This window comes from Salarias fasciatus, chromosome 7, assembly GCF_902148845.1.
Source record: "Salarias fasciatus chromosome 7, fSalaFa1.1, whole genome shotgun sequence".
In the NCBI taxonomy this organism is placed as follows: domain Eukaryota; kingdom Metazoa; phylum Chordata; class Actinopteri; order Blenniiformes; family Blenniidae; genus Salarias; species Salarias fasciatus.
The window spans coordinates 20779709-20795325 of NC_043751.1; the positions used below are offsets into that span (position 1 = coordinate 20779709).

The window sequence follows — 15617 nt, forward strand, 5'->3', positions numbered from 1 at the left end:
TTTTTAAAAAAAAAAAAAAAAAAAAGAGGCAAATGAGGGTTTAAAAAGCCATCAAAAATAAATTTTACTGGGTGCACAGTAACACAGTGATACATAACAAATACTCTTCAGTAAACTTGTTCACAGAATCAGGGCAAAATCTTTGTGTTTTCAGTTCAAGTGGATTCAGGACTCTTTCCAAAAGCATTTCCCCAAGCGGTTATGTACAGCAGGCTCTCTCCGGTGTGCCCTCAGTCAACAAAAGTGCATCTTTACACTGTTGGTCATCCTGCATGACTAATACCCTAAAAAATGAAATAAAATTGAACAACAGTGAGAATTGTACAACTGCAATCCTGTTGTGAAGGGAAAAAAAATAGCATTTCTAGTTTAAAAACACCAGTTATTCATAAATACCAATTTTATGGATATTTGATTACAAAATTATAGTAGCTCAATGACAGAAAAGGTTCCAGTAGTCAATTTTGTTAATTAATCTTAGAATCAGCTAATTCACCAAACAGGAATATATTATTTACAGCTGAAACTGTGGATTTCATTCTCTCTCTATTTTTTTTCTTAACTCAAACTACTCTATTTGCTTTTTTCAAACGATACAAGTCTGAGAATTTGAAGACATGCGACGTCCCACAAACTTACTCCACAAAAACACTGTAACTGAGTAGAAGGATGAATCTGTCAACACCTACACAAACCTAACATGTAGGAAAAATTATCAGTTTTTAACCATTTTAGTTGCTGCGAGTTCAGACGTCTTTAAGAGCTAATTTAGTGCATTAAACTTTTCTGCTCTCTCTGATCCTCATGCGTTCATCACGAGTCTCTGTTCTCTCTGTTTATTCCTGCAGGATCTCTGATGGTGGCGATTACAGTTCATGCTCGTCCTTCACTCATCAGGTTTGTTGTGGATTAATGTCAGCTTGTTTAATGCTCGCTTTCCAATCTGTTTTTTTGCTCTCACTATTCTCAAACTCAACCTTCTTCGGTTGATTTATTAATTTATATAAGTTCTAGGACTGTTGTGTCGAGCTGCTAGGTGTGCCGAGCAACAGCAGAAACAAACAGACACATTGCAAATCTATTAACCAATTCTCAAGCTAGAATTTACAGGATCCTCAATAACGTACACATTCACTTCTATTGTGAATTTACTGTGAATTACAATTTTCAAAAGAAAACCGAAAGAGCATATAAATGTGATATCGTACCCAGCAAGGTGATTCATCAGCTCCTCCATGTTCTTTCCAGTCTTGGCACTGCACTCATAAAACAAAGCCTGGTGCTGCTGTATAAACCAACAACACGATGTTTTAGTGACCTTTTTTTCAGATTTACCACCCTTATTTATGGTTTCTGAGGTCAATTATGCCAGAAAGTTGTTTGAGTATTCAAATGCAGCTCACCTCTGCCAGCCTCCGCCCTTCTCTGGCCGTCACCTTTCTGTGAGTATCGGCCAAGTCCAGCTTGTTTCCCAGCAGCATCAGCACGGCATCGTCACACATCTTCTCCTGGGATCACACAGATTGATTACATATGATGTTTATTCCCGCTGGTTAATCTCCGGACACATTTCTGAGACATCAAGGTGTTCTGTCACCGATATCGCCTGTGATTTCCACTGTACCGTTCTGTCAATCACCTCCTTGTGTATTCAAATGTGGACAAACTGGTTTGCATGTATCGTTTTCCACCTGTTTACCTTCACAGAGTCCATCCACTCCCGCACTGCAGTGAAGGAGGCCGGGTTATTTACGTCATACATGGCAAGGATCCCATCAGCTTTTCGGTAATATTGTTCTGTGATGCTGCGAAACCTAAAAAAAAAAAAAAAAAAAAAAAAAATGACAGAAAAACAAAAAATGACAGAAAAACAATCAACGAAAGGAACACATACAAATATAGGCATTCTCAAACAACAAAACAGAGTGTGGAACAGCTGGATCACTTTTAAAGTTGCTGAAATATTCTACATATTGAATGAGAGGCATCGTTTCGTCTGACCTCTCCTGTCCTGCAGTGTCCCACAGCTGCAGAGTGATGCTGGTCGAGTCCAGCGTCAACGTCTTCATCTGGAAATCTAAACCTACAGACAGCAATACCCTCCAGTTTGAGATCGTACAACATCATTTTTATTTCTATACATTATATTGGAGCATGCTGATGGTTGTCAAAACGTATTGATTAATAATAGTAAACTTCTTACCGACAGTGGCGCTAATGTCACTGTAGAACTGTCCTTTGCAGTAGTGATGGATGAAGGAGCTTTTCCCAACGTCTGAGTTACCCAGAAACACCACCTTGAACACTCGCTGGTGACTGATAAGTCTGCTCTATAATTCAAGTACAAGGAGCATGTTTTAATCAGTCTAATATTTCTATAGTATGTTTTTTAAAGTTTTTAGGAGCGATCATGTTCCTCTGCTGCTTCGTCCGTTATCAGCCCGACGGTTTTAGATTAAATGGTGCATATTTGAGGATTCGACATTTCCCCTACCTGCGTTTGTTCCTGTTCAACATTTTCAGAACTGACTCTACATGACCGCTGTTGTTTCTTTGAGGAATTTGTCAGCTCGCTCTCTTTGTCCTGCTCCAGCTCAGCAGAGGAGCTCAGCTGTCTTCAGAATCAACGGACAGACAAAGTTAGTGGCGTCCCTCGTCCTCAATTCCCAAGTTACTACAAAGAAAAACAACAAATTCACGCCGATGCTCATACAAACCTTTTCAATGGCTTGTCTGGCAGCAGGTAGTTACCTATGACTGACCCTCTCTTCTGCAAAGGCTTTGTGACATTTGGATTCTATAAGGTTTTAGTGGAAAACGAGGCAGAAGAAATGAGTTGCATTCAGGTTATGATCATCAATATAAGTTTAAGAGGAAATTTACAGAAATACTTCGGTGCAGGGATACTAATCACTTGAGTTCAGGGCAGCTCTACTCAATTCCACTAACATAAGATAAAACATTTGAAGCACATTTTTAAAACTTGTATACACTTAAAAGACGATCACGGTCTGTGACAAAAAAGGAGCAACTTCTAAATCACATTTTGTAAAAATATCAAACATCAAAGGTCTGAAGTACTTCTGTACTTGTGCAATAATACATTTAATGATGAGAAAAATGTTTTCTAAAGACCAGTATTTGTTACATGAATATAAAAAGCAGGAATCCAGTGCAATTGTGACATTTATTCTGCTGCACGGTCATTTCCAATAACATACATTTATGAACTGCATAAAAACAAAATGACAAGAAATAACGACAATGTAAAGCTTCGTCCGATTCCTGATTGTAAAAGCAACAATCAAGACAGGAAGAGAACAAACGTTTACAGTTGAGAAGCTCAGCAATGTTTTCTTAAAGATTAATGAGATTAATGAGAACCCGTTGAGAGATGACATAACCAGACATGTGAGAAAGGTTTTCCTTTGGTAATACTGACCTACCGGAGTCGTCTTGTATCAACAGAGACATGTACAATACAACTAATGAACATTTATCAAACCCCTTTACCTTCAAGTTAACGCAAGAAAGAAGAAGAAAAAAAGTCCTTTCAACAAAATGCCGAGGTTCACCAACTCCAGGAATACTGTATCAGCATTAATCAATAACCACATAATAAACAGCTGCCGGGGGAAGTCATTATTGTCCAGTGGATGGAGTGAAGCACGAAGCTCCGCCAAGACTTAGCTTAGGGCGGAAAAGCGTTGTGTGTCCAGGAGGTGCAAAGGTCTTCGCTGAGGTAGTACGGCAGTGGGAGAGAAGGGAGGACAGAGTGTCTGTGACTAACCCTCTTTAGAGACTGCTGGGCGTCTTTCTCATCCCGGAGCCGTCTGTTCATGTCCCTGACAGAGAGAAGACGGGCTGGATCAGAACTATTCTCACATTGTGCTGGTCTGTGTTCAGTATGGCTGCTCTGTTCAGGTGTATGGTTTTACTGCCTTCCAGTCAAAGAGCTGAACTGAAGCAGCCAGCGACACGTTTACTTACTTTAATATCTCCAGTTGTCTCAACAGACTCTCCTTCTCTTTCTTTATGTTTCTGGAAACTCTCATCACGTTTCTGAAGAGAAGGAGGGAAAAAGGTTACATAAAGCCAAGTCTGGGTATTTTCTCCATTTTTCTCATTAACAAATGTCTCTAAAAGTAAAAAAAAAACAAAAAAACAAAAAAAAAACAGATCGATACAGCAAAAGAATTAATATGCAAATAAAGCCTGATGGGAATCCTCTGTATTCAGGAAAAAACCAAACCCTTTTCAATGGAGACGAAAGCAAAAGTGGAATGGACAAGAATTCACTTCCTTTTACAGAGAGTTGTTTTAATATACTGAACAGTCCCTGTTCAATCAGCTGTCCTGGACTAAAAGCACTTTTTTAGCTTGAAAGAGAAAACAAACTGCAAATAAAATTAAATCTGACTAGATTTCATAATTCTTTCCAGTCCAATAAACAGCTCAGGTGAAATAACTTCATTAAAACTCCCAGGTGCTTATTGTTCCATTCATGTAGCTCCACTGAGGCTGAGTCGTCACATTCCTGCTCTTACTTTAACAGAAATGCTTTTGCAACAAAATGACCATCATTCAAATATTTTATGATGCGTTATTTCAGCCTGTTGTTTCTTTTTTGATCCTGAAAAATGTGGCTTGTGTGACACCAGTGGTGTGCAAGTTTCCTCCAAGTAAAGCTCTACATATTCCTAAAAAAATGCCTTTGAGTTTAACATTTAATATTTTCATGACTGGAAAAACTGCCACTGGGCATCACCTCTGTCTGGCCGCCTGCTCCTGGTCAGCGGCGGCCTGCAGTATTTGGAGCTGGTTGAGAGAAGCCTGCAGCTGCTCCCTGCCGCTCTCCACATGCTCCTGCAGCTGCCTGTTGCTGCTCTGCAGCTGCTGGTTCTGATCCCTCAGGTTTGCTTGTTCACAGCTCAGCTGTTTGATTCTGGTCTCAAGCTGCGAACAAAGACGACTCCAGTCAACATCAAGCTTCGATTTGTTTCACTGAATCAATCTGACATTCAGCAGAAAATATTCTCATGTCAAGTTTCAGTTTGACATTTATAATCTGTACCAATGTGCTTTTGCTTATTAAAGTATTTAACTGAATGAAAATATGGCGTTAAAGGAATTAAATGAAGTAAAGGTGGATTCTTACTTCCTTCTGTTTGCTCAGAGTGTTCTCCAACTCTTGTTCCCGCAGCTTCAGCTCCTCCTCAAGTTGCTGCCCTCTCAACCTCAGTTTAATACTGTCCTTGAATTCACAATAAGGCCATTTAATGCCAACAGAGTTAACAAGCGTGGAATAGCAACAACCCTGCACTTTATCATTTCAATCCTAAAAGTAGCCCATTTCTCTACCTGAGCCAAATGCTTCTCTCTCTCCTCTCTAATTTGGCTTTCCATTTCTTCATATATGGAGCGAACAACCTCATCGTGCTCATTCTCTCTTCTGTAGAAAAACAAATAAAAAAAGGAGTAAATTCAGGAAACGCAACATGATTCAGAGAGGACACATCGTTTCATGTGGAGGGAGGAAACGGACCTGCTTAAAGCATGTTCCAGGCTGTCTCTCTCTCTGATGGTGTCCTGTAAATGGGACTTGGCATGGACTAAGATGCCCTCCAGGACACCGAGCAGCTCTGGACTGTCCTTATGAAGCTCACACCACAGAGAGCAGAGCTCCTGCTGACTGACACGCCACAAAACAGTAAAGTCAACAATAAAACTGAGTGTTAAACATTTCTCTATGAGATTATTGTGATAAACACAAACCGAGGTTAATGTAAATAGTGCAGTTATGATATTTTAGATAGATTTGAATCAATATTGCCTCAAAATACATGCAGAATGAGACACGACAGCAATCTTATCAGCTTAAAGACAGATTTTGCACAAAGATTTTGTGCATTTACACTATTTTCGATAAAAGTGTGGCTACTGTAACAGTAACTAGACATAAACCAGTTTTGGAATACTTTAGGAAGATGGCAGCTTATATCACGGTTTCAGATTTGTGGCGGTGATCTTACTCTTTGAAAAGTTGGTCAGCGCCCAGTTCCATTAGTGTGTTCACAAACGTGACAGTTGAGGGGTCTTGAGGCAAGTCCACTTCATCGGCGTCCTCGTCCACGTTAACCTGACTCAGCTCAGTCAGGTCCTGGCCCAACAATTCACCTGAAACACATAACAGAGGGAAAACACGCTCAAACTGTGTTCAGATCAAACTGCTAATTTATTTCATTGTGCTGCATCCCAATCCTAAAATGACTATAATGTGAAGGTGCATTTAAATTCATGTACGAAAGTGAGTGTCATAAATGAACTCATTAAAAAAAAAAAAAAAACAATTTGCCATTCATTTCTACATTCATAGTAGATACACAGAAAAGCTTCAAGCACCTCAGAAATTAAAGGTGAAAAAGTTAAATGGTAGAAATACAGTTTTTGACATATTTTATACTTGAATTTCATTGTCAATGAAATCCATAAGTATTAAATAACTCCACACCAGGGGTGCTAAACATAAAGCCCATGGGCCACCAAAACCAGCCGACTGGAGGCCACTATCTGGCCCGTCAAACCGCCGAGCAAAATGTAAACATTTCGAAGAAAACACAACATAACACTAAGACCCAAGCAGAGACACTGATGATGTTGCAAACATTTGGACAATTCACGACACAATGTACCATTCAAATTGATTCATGCTGAAATTGTAATCATTTTCAGTAGTAATTGCTGAATTTTGTTAAAATAAAGATTCTTTTTCACCACAACAAAGAAAAACTTTAAACTTAGACGTTATTATTGCACTATTTTCCCGATTCGGCACATTCAACACTTGAGGCAGTACGTAGCCACTGAAGTAAAATGTGTTTCACGCCGCTGCTCTACACTCACCGAGTCCTGCACTGAACTCAACAGGAGTGAGGAATCCGTTACTGTCTCGGTCCAGTCTGTCAAACACCGTCTCCAGCTGTTCAGGGGACAGCGGCAACTCCCCCTGCAGACTCTGACCAGAAGGAAACACAAAGGTCAGCTCTCTACATTCAGTCTGAAGTGCAGCCGTCACTTACCTAAATGACGCTGTCAGCCACTTACCTGCATGTCGTGCTTCGTGAGGAACCCTTTCCCCTCTTTGTCGCAGAGGACGAACAGCTCTCTAGCCTTTCCCATCGTCTGGGCGAGTGGACTCACTGAGGCGGGCTCCCTGGAGAGCGGCGACGCCAGCAGACTCCGTCCGGGGCTCAGCCTGGGACTCCCAGAAGACAGACTTCGAGATGCCACAGGCACCGTCTCGCCACTGCCCTGACCCACCAGAATCTCCCCATCGTTCAACCACAAGGACATCACTGAATAGAGACAGATCGAGGTGGGAGGGTCAGACTTTATGGGGGAATAAAAACTACTTTGTGAAAATACACTTTGAATTTGTTGTTTTTTTTAATTAACTTGACTTTAATGACACCATATGCAGACTGCGTCAGTGCTGTAGGAGATCGTGAGAGTTAGGCCGTAGAGATCCTCCCTTGTCAAACAGAAAGTGCCGAACAAACAAACTAATTTCAGTGCACACATCGTCCACAGCCGCTGTCAGCTACCGATCATATATTTTGGAGGAATCCAACATGACGGGTTAATGAGGTAATTACTTCACATGCATAAATCTGATGTAATTGTCCCTTGGCCCTTTGTGACAGACTGACTGCGACTGATGCCAGAACAACCAGCTGTCGTCAGTGTTTATTTAGCCGAGGGAAACTCAACACATGACTCTACACCAGGATGTGTAGAGTAAAAAAAAGCAGGATGGTATCATGTGTAAAGAGTCGCTCTGTGCTCCAAAGGGAGGGCACACAGCTAAGGTAGATGCAAATTGAGCATTTGAAGTTATTTGCATCTTCAAAACAACCACATTTTCAAAACCCATTTACAAGTAGGTGCTGTGGGAAAGATATGCTTCCATATCTCACTGAACATTCATAAAACTGATTTACGACAGACAAAAGCATCAAGCCCAATCAGTCTTTAAGTGAGATAACATCAAATTACAGAAACTTAAATTAAACATAAGTACAAATGTTCTCAAACGGATTTAGTGGAACATTATTAAGAGTATCTTAAGTGTAAACTGAGATGAAATCAGTCTCAGTGTTTATCAAATCATTGCCTCATCTTACTATCGTTCCAGTCTTGTTATCTTTGAAGGCATAAAGTTAAAAAAAAGAAAGAAAAGATGATAGTAAAAGTATCTGTAAACGCTGATGAGCTTCAAAACGTCAGTGTAACATGATAACGGACAAAAGTAAATATTACATGTTAAAGATTCACATTTATCTAACAGCAACTCCAAAGCTGAAAGATATTTAAATAAACCTTTCACATTATTTGTAAACATTCCTCTGAAAATTCAATGAACTGTCATATTAGGCTCCTAAGGTAAAGTGACAGTCTAAGTTAAGCTGGAGTTTAAAGAAAATGCCAGAGTCATCAGACTGCCTCTCTGAGGCTTAACTTTGAACATATGTCACTTTAAAACAGTCCCAGCTCTGATGATGAAGCAAAACAAACACACAGCATGGTTGTGAAATAATTGTTCAAGGTTTTGAACGTACAAATACTCTGGCTTCAAAACAGCCTAGAAAGCAGCAATAAATAGCGGGAAAACCTTAAGTATGACCGATTAAAGAGCAATCCGACAGTTGGAGGAAACCAACACCAGCATGGAGCAATGCGCATTAATTATTAAAACTGAAAACAAGCCTCGCAGAATAAGCAGCTGCCTCCCCATTACAGCAAAGATGGGTGGATATTTCTAAATTGCCTTAAATAACAAAACAAAACCCTGCACTGTAAAGTTGTCCGGTAAGTTGAAAAACGCCTTCAGACAACTTACCTTCGGAGCACAGGGAGCATGTGTTCAATGCCCCTGGTCATTTCACTGTTAAATTAAATCAATACCAGCTTCGGCCACTAAGTGGCAGTCACTGGCAGCCAAGGCTTATGTATTCTACCGTAAAACTAGTAGTAAAACCGCACATTCGAAAATAAAAATATAATTTTCTATGGATGTTTATGTTGACAGCTTCTAAACTGGTGCATAATATGATTTTAATGTATTCCAAAAAATAAATTATACAAATTAAATTCAGGTGTGCGTCACCCTCTGTGGTTGTGGTACGGTGCAGCGCATTGACTCGCCTGGTGACTGTATGGCGGTTATTACGGTAATAGACAGCGTTGCCATGGAATTCACGGAAATGCATCAGTGGCGGCTGAAAACGGAGGGCTAAAGGATGTTTGAACATTGTTTACGGACATACAAAGGAATACGATCAATTTAGCTGCTGTTCCTGTCTCAGAGCGACTTGTTGTGATTCCTCGGGCTGTTTCTCAGTAAGTACATGCTGATTAGTTTGTCTTTCTGAGTTCGATGAGAGCGTTTTAACTCATTTTGTGGGTTATAAGGGCGCAATCGAGCCTGGAGAGAGTTTCCCCGAAGTTACAGCGTGAGCTGTGTCGTTGCCAGCTGAGTGATCTCCCGTGGAAACGAGCCAGGGGACACTCTATTATCCGTCTGCAAGATTATCTGCAGTCAAGACTAAATAACGATACCGTCACTGGTGGATTAAACAGTGGGAAAAGACAGAAAGGGAGAGCATCACGATAGCAACAAAACAAGAGATGATGCTGTACGCGTAAGTCAGGTTGGGTCAGATCTGTAATCCCAGCCCTGACCTTTCCATGACTGCCCGTGTTACAGCACGGTAACCGTTACATAGCGGGCTTTTACTGAGACAGAGGCTATGGAGGATGTCAACATGCAGCCGTAGTCCAGGTCAGATCGATCAGTCTGCGGACAGGAAAGTCCTGCATCACAGGGAGATTCTCATCAGGACTTCGAGGATGCTTTTTGAAAGAAGAATGAGTCGGAGTAAAGAATTTATAAATCTATAGAAGATTCGTGGAAAAGGTACGACTTCTGTCTCTGAATATGTGACTTCTGCTGCTTTCTAGATGTCTGCGCAGTGTTTCTAAACGGGAGTATGTAATGGTGAAAAGTGATCAACCGGACCTGGGTCACTGTCAAGCAGCTGGATCTGTAAGGAAAGGCAGCCAGAGGAGAAGAGGGAAGCCCTGCGTTTGGAAGGAACAGCCCTGAAGATGCTCCAGACTGGAAACTACTCATTGGTGCTGCTCGTCCAGCTGACACTGTTGGCCTATGACCTCTTTGTCAACTCTTTTAGTGAACTTCTGAGGGGAGCTCCTGTCATCCAGCTTGTGCTTTTCATGTGAGTCACGAAAATTGCCCCAAATATCTCTCTATGTATTGTGTATTTCATCAGAAATTAATATATATTTTCAAAATAATTTGAAGTGAAAACTGAAACTGTTAACATCCTCTAAAGAGAACTAATCTTGCTTTTCTTTGAACTTAGTAGACTATACATTGTATATATCAAATGTTTGTATTTCAAGACAGGATAAAAATATCAGTGTTTCACAAATCCTTTTAAATTTGCATTTAAAGAAAAATACACAAATAAAATGCAAAATAACAGCAGTGTTGTGGATTATTTCACCCCCAGTTTGGCAGCAGTTTAATGGCGAAACATTTTGTGGAGACTTCAGAAGAAGCCATAACTGTTAATGAAGTGATGGATTTTGGCTTTTATAACTCCCAAGTTTTAAAAATGTGACCATCATTGCAGGGAAATCAAAAATCACTACCGTATCAATCTCTTTTTTGTTGTTTACTGTCCTCACTAGACCTGCCAATATCAAATTAACACTGTGTTGCCTGTAAAGTGAGTTAAAGCACAGCTTTTGCCCCATTAGCACCTCAGACAGACGTAACAGAAACCAATTGATTAAACAAATCTCTGATCTGTGTTTCCAGCATCCAGGACATTGGCATCCTGTTCAATGTGATCATCATCCTCCTGATGATGTTCAACACCTACGTGTTCCAGGTCGGCCTGGTGTCGCTGCTGTTGGAGCGATTCAGGGCGCTGCTCTTCTTCTCCGCTCTTTACCTGACACTCAGCATCTGCTTCCACGTTTGGGTCTTGGTACGTCCCGCCTCTCACACGAAAACTTGTGCAAATCAGCACTCCCCACGTCAAAAGTATTAAAACAAAATAACACGAGTGAAACTATTTCCTTCTTTAGAATTTAAGATGGCTCGACTCCAACAGATTTGTTTGGACAGATGGCCTTCAGGCTCTGTTTGTTTTCCAGAGAACAGGTAAGCATATAAATCATTAAGAGTGATTTTAAATTATGCTGTTAGTGCCACATTAACTCTACTTTCTTTTTACAGCGGCTGTGTTGTATTATTATTTATACAAACGGACAGCGGAGTACATGGGAGACCCCAGGCTGTACGAGGACTGTCTGTGGCTGCGTGACGCCTTTGCCAGAGCACGTCAGTGAAGAAGGGAAAGCTTGGAGAGCAAAGAGAAGCCCATACTGTATTGCTACACAAGATATCAGCATCACCAGCTTTTTTTTTAATAACACATTTCACACTTGGACATTCTTTATGCTACAGAGCATATATAACAAAACAACGGGTTGATGTTCAACTCTGATGGAACTCACAAACTCAAAGTGTGTTTGTTTGTTTGCTCTTGAGAGCCAAGCAGGCAGCCGGTTAAAAGGTTTACAATGGGAGGTAAGCCAAGCATGGCATGTCCAGTATTGTATTAATCAGGATTGAGTCTGGTAATCTATGTGGCCTTGTAGACCAGTTTGACTCGCAGACAGAATGCCACACACTGAAAGGATGTCAAAGGACTGTTGTGAATTGCCTCCCGTGCCAGATTGGTTTTGATCTGTACCCACAAACAATATTCAAAAATGTGTGGCATAAAAAAAAATCTATTGTGGTCTACACAGTTTGATTATATTGCCTTATGTAACTTTAGTATGTGTCTGTTTACATGGCAATTTCTTTTTATTGAGCCAATTTTCATGTGTACCTTGTTGTCTTTGAGCGGGGATCTTTAAGTTGTGTTCCCGCTGTTTTTATTAAATAATCCTTTTCTAATTCCGGTGTAATCCTTCATCACTAGGGTAGTCGGTATTATCCTGGCGACAAGGTGAAACAGACTGCTCTATTTTTAACGCAAAGATTAATCAGGGATTGAGGTTTAAGGCGCTGCTAGTGAAATGTACCACAAATAGCCTTTAGTGTGTCAAAATAAACCCGCTCTTCACAAGCTGTCAACAGGTTACGTGGCAGCGCACTTCGGGTTTGGTTTCTCAAAAGTCTACATTTTATATAACGGTAAATCTACAATACTGGGAAATCTGTAGATTATTCTTAATAATGAAGCTTTGGAACCAAACAAAGAAAGACACCCGAGAGTTGTACAAAGCCCGTTTACTCATGGAACAAAACCCAGAGTCCATATGATCCCAAAATATTGTCAGTGCAGTCCAATTAAATCCAAAATCCAGTCAGTGTTGTGAGTCATATCCTCTCCACTGGAATGTGTCATAATTCTTGTCTCAGTCTCCTGAAATGAAGAAGAGGAAGAAAAGTTTAAAATGTTTTCATGTAAATGGCGATTATTAAAGGTTTGCAAGAGACATTTTTTAAGTACCTTCATACATAAATGCCGACCCAGAGCAGTAAGAACAGCACTCCAAACCCCATGAAAAGAGAAGCCACGAGAGAGATCAGCAGCTCTTTGTAGATGTCTCTGGTGTATTTTGTCGACGTGACCTCGTAACTGACACACAGTTCAGGAAAACGCAAACAGATGTAAATTTAACAGCCAAAAGTCCTAAATTGTTATGAATCCAATCCGTTTGTGCTGGGACTCAGTGGCTTTGAATGGCCGGAACGTTTATTTAATTTTTATACCTTATTATGCTGACACTGTTTTATTTGAACTCTCTACTCTTAGTATAATTATTTGTACCCCTCACTCTTCTAGTGTCATTTCACTTTGCATTTGAAAGAAATCACCAATAAGCAACACAGTAGACATTCTGAATATCAAAAAACAAATTCAACTTAAACACAATGTCCCAAAAAATAAATGGATAAACAGTGATTTAATCAACACCTGTAACTTCAATAAATGTAAAAAAAGATGGAAAAAGTAGCCTGTTCAACCCAATGTTTATGCCAGAAACTCAACCATACAGTCAAAAGTTTAACCATCTTAGGCTTGAAAAACTATAAAATGGATGCTTTTCAGGATTTGTGCTCCAATCATTTCCCGTGAAATACAAGATTCTCAACAAATTTTCCAATATTTGTACTTTAACTGAACAGAACAATCAGTGAAGCATTCATTTGCAGAAAATCAACCTTTTTAAATCACACAATCTATAAAATTTCTGTAAACTAATACTACACTGTTGTACTTCACATCACTGAAACATTTGTATTTACAGTCCAAAGACATTCAAATGAACCGATAATTTATTTGACTGACCAAAGTAGCTGCAACTTTATTAGGAGACTGTTACATCTGTACCCATCTCCTATTGAAGGGATAATACTGACCTTTGATAATAAGTTCCACAAACCACTGAATAAAGTCTATCAAATTGATAAAGTGTGAATGTTTCCAACAAAAATATAGGTGAAAAAAATAATTTGGTGGCTTCTTACAATCTTCACAATGTGTGATTTTTTTTTTTGTTGTTGTTCTATCCACATTTGCATTTCTATTTCCTATTTTAGAAAGTGATTCTGAAGTACACAGTGAAAGACAGGAGACATACTGGGGGCGCGTCTGCCTCTGTCAAAAGGGACAGATCCCAGTTAAAGCAATGAAAATCAGATATAAAAGATGGATGAAGGGTATCAAAAAAATTAAAACTTACAGAAAATACAAGATAGTTCAGATTTCTAAAAATAAGATGGGCTATAAATATGGAATAACGTTTAGATTCCTATATTTTGCAGTATTACTACAGGTCACTCTTGTACAACAACTCAGACGCAATTTGTATGTCCACAAGAATTCATAATGAATTACATTATTTTAGAAGCCTTTTTTTAAACATTTAACCTAAGAGGATATAATATAAAACGATAAAAACATTTGATAGCTGCAGGCATGTGCAAAAAGAAATCCAAGTACAGACATGCATATCATAATGCTATGCTATTTAACACTTATTGATCAGAAAATCCGTTTACGTTGAAATCTGAGACAATGTATGAGATTTTATGTGCTCTCTAACTTTTTCAGTCGGTCTCCCATCTTACGGAAATGTGGACAAACTTTAGAGATTGTGAATCCTGATCATACTACAACATAAGAGGGGACCAGTGAAGGACTAGATCCTTCAATCTGACTAGTAAGTCCCACAGGGTGTCAGGTGGAAGGATACACGAAGAACCAGGCGGTGAAGAACATGCCGATGGCCAGCAGGACCACGGTGAGATGCGGGAACACTGCCGGGTTCACCGGGCTGGTGTATCTGGTCATGTCCTCCAGTTCCTGAACACAATACAACACAACATTCTGACACAATGCACGGATATCAACCGAATGACGGCGCTGTAGTTGAGCTGAAGTTGCGATATGAATTGAATTTCACCACAGTGTCATTCATGAGGAGCCGACGGGAATCTGCACCGCTAGCTCGCTTTCATACAGAAACACATCGTTTCAGAAGTGAATAGCATGCTCAAACAAACCATGCAGTAGTGCGTGTTCGAGTTTTACTCATATTAACGACAATGTAGGTAGTAACTGTACCATTTTGGTGTGAAGAGGGGCTCCTACTGCTACCGTCCGGAATGAAAAGGCCACGTACTGACTAACACTTCCGGCTTTTCGTATGACGCACACGTACGTTGAGTGAGGGTTTTATGCCCTCAACTTCGTCTGAAAGGCATATCGTCTTTTCAGTTTAGCAACTCTGAGCTGGAATCTGGGTTTATATCCCTACACTTGGCACCACAAACTACATTTTGATATCCATTATGCAAATGTGCCAATATATCTGACTGTTTAACAGGGCTGTTTGCTTATGACGCGCCATTTTCTGCCTGCGAGCTAAAATCCAGGACAATTTACCGCTTTAAAAACCTTTCAAAGATGTTTGACTGCCATCTAGTGGATTAAAACTGCACGTTCACAAAAAATCAGATGACACAGATCATTCAATCACGGATTTATTTACTACATGCTTTCATAGTAGTACAGCAGATTACAGCTTACAACTTAATGAGGAAAACGTGATGGAACGAAAAAAAAAGTAGTGATGTTAATAACAACCAGTTTAAATCTTATGCCTTTTTAAACATTTTTACAAATAGTGCTAAAATTACATTTCGTTTGTGTGTGTGTGTGTGTGTGTGTGTGTGTGTGTGTGCGTGTAGACAAATGTGTTGGTGCCTATTAATGATTTCTGCACTCAAATGACAGAAGGTTCAAATATTATTGATAAAAAACGTCAATCATAAAAACAATGCGATAAAACACCTTGAATAAAAAGAAGCATGGGTAGTAAGAAAATGAAGCTATACAAGTACATGTAATGCAGTTCTACCAAGGTATTTCACCTCTATCTGGTGCACTGGATGCAGAAAAATCATTTTATATATATTTATATATACAGTGCAAAAGTGCTAAAGT

At 39.7% G+C, this 15617-nt stretch overlaps 3 protein-coding genes across 3 annotated transcripts; 1 reads left to right on the forward strand and 2 right to left on the reverse strand.

The window, feature by feature from the left end:
- Positions 1–7: 7 nt before the first annotated feature.
- On the reverse strand, positions 8–8927 carry cracr2b (calcium release activated channel regulator 2B). The gene is made up of 18 exons (XM_030096699.1): positions 8900–8927; positions 7105–7355; positions 6904–7015; positions 6033–6177; positions 5546–5692; positions 5362–5452; positions 5159–5254; positions 4769–4956; positions 3991–4062; positions 3791–3845; positions 2718–2797; positions 2495–2615; positions 2204–2330; positions 2002–2083; positions 1700–1814; positions 1404–1508; positions 1209–1285; positions 8–284 (listed from the first exon to the last, which is right to left on the reverse strand). Exons 2-18 carry the CDS (start codon positions 7351–7353, stop codon positions 200–202), a joined length of 1947 nt encoding a protein of 648 aa, XP_029952559.1. The 5' UTR covers positions 7354–7355; positions 8900–8927; the 3' UTR covers positions 8–199.
- A 348-nt stretch (positions 8928–9275) lies between these two features.
- Positions 9276–12302, forward strand: tmem138 (transmembrane protein 138). The gene is made up of 5 exons (XM_030096705.1): positions 9276–9399; positions 10021–10295; positions 10904–11075; positions 11176–11251; positions 11327–12302. The coding sequence occupies exons 2-5, from the start codon at positions 10168–10170 to the stop codon at positions 11437–11439; spliced, it is 489 nt and encodes a 162-aa protein (XP_029952565.1). The 5' UTR covers positions 9276–9399; positions 10021–10167; the 3' UTR covers positions 11440–12302.
- Positions 12303–12375: 73 nt separating this feature from the next.
- Positions 12376–14810, reverse strand: tmem258 (transmembrane protein 258). The gene is made up of 4 exons (XM_030096706.1): positions 14736–14810; positions 14365–14474; positions 12615–12743; positions 12376–12527 (listed from the first exon to the last, which is right to left on the reverse strand). The coding sequence occupies exons 1-3, from the start codon at positions 14736–14738 to the stop codon at positions 12617–12619; spliced, it is 240 nt and encodes a 79-aa protein (XP_029952566.1). The 5' UTR covers positions 14739–14810; the 3' UTR covers positions 12376–12527; positions 12615–12616.
- Between the last annotated feature and the right edge of the window lie 807 nt (positions 14811–15617).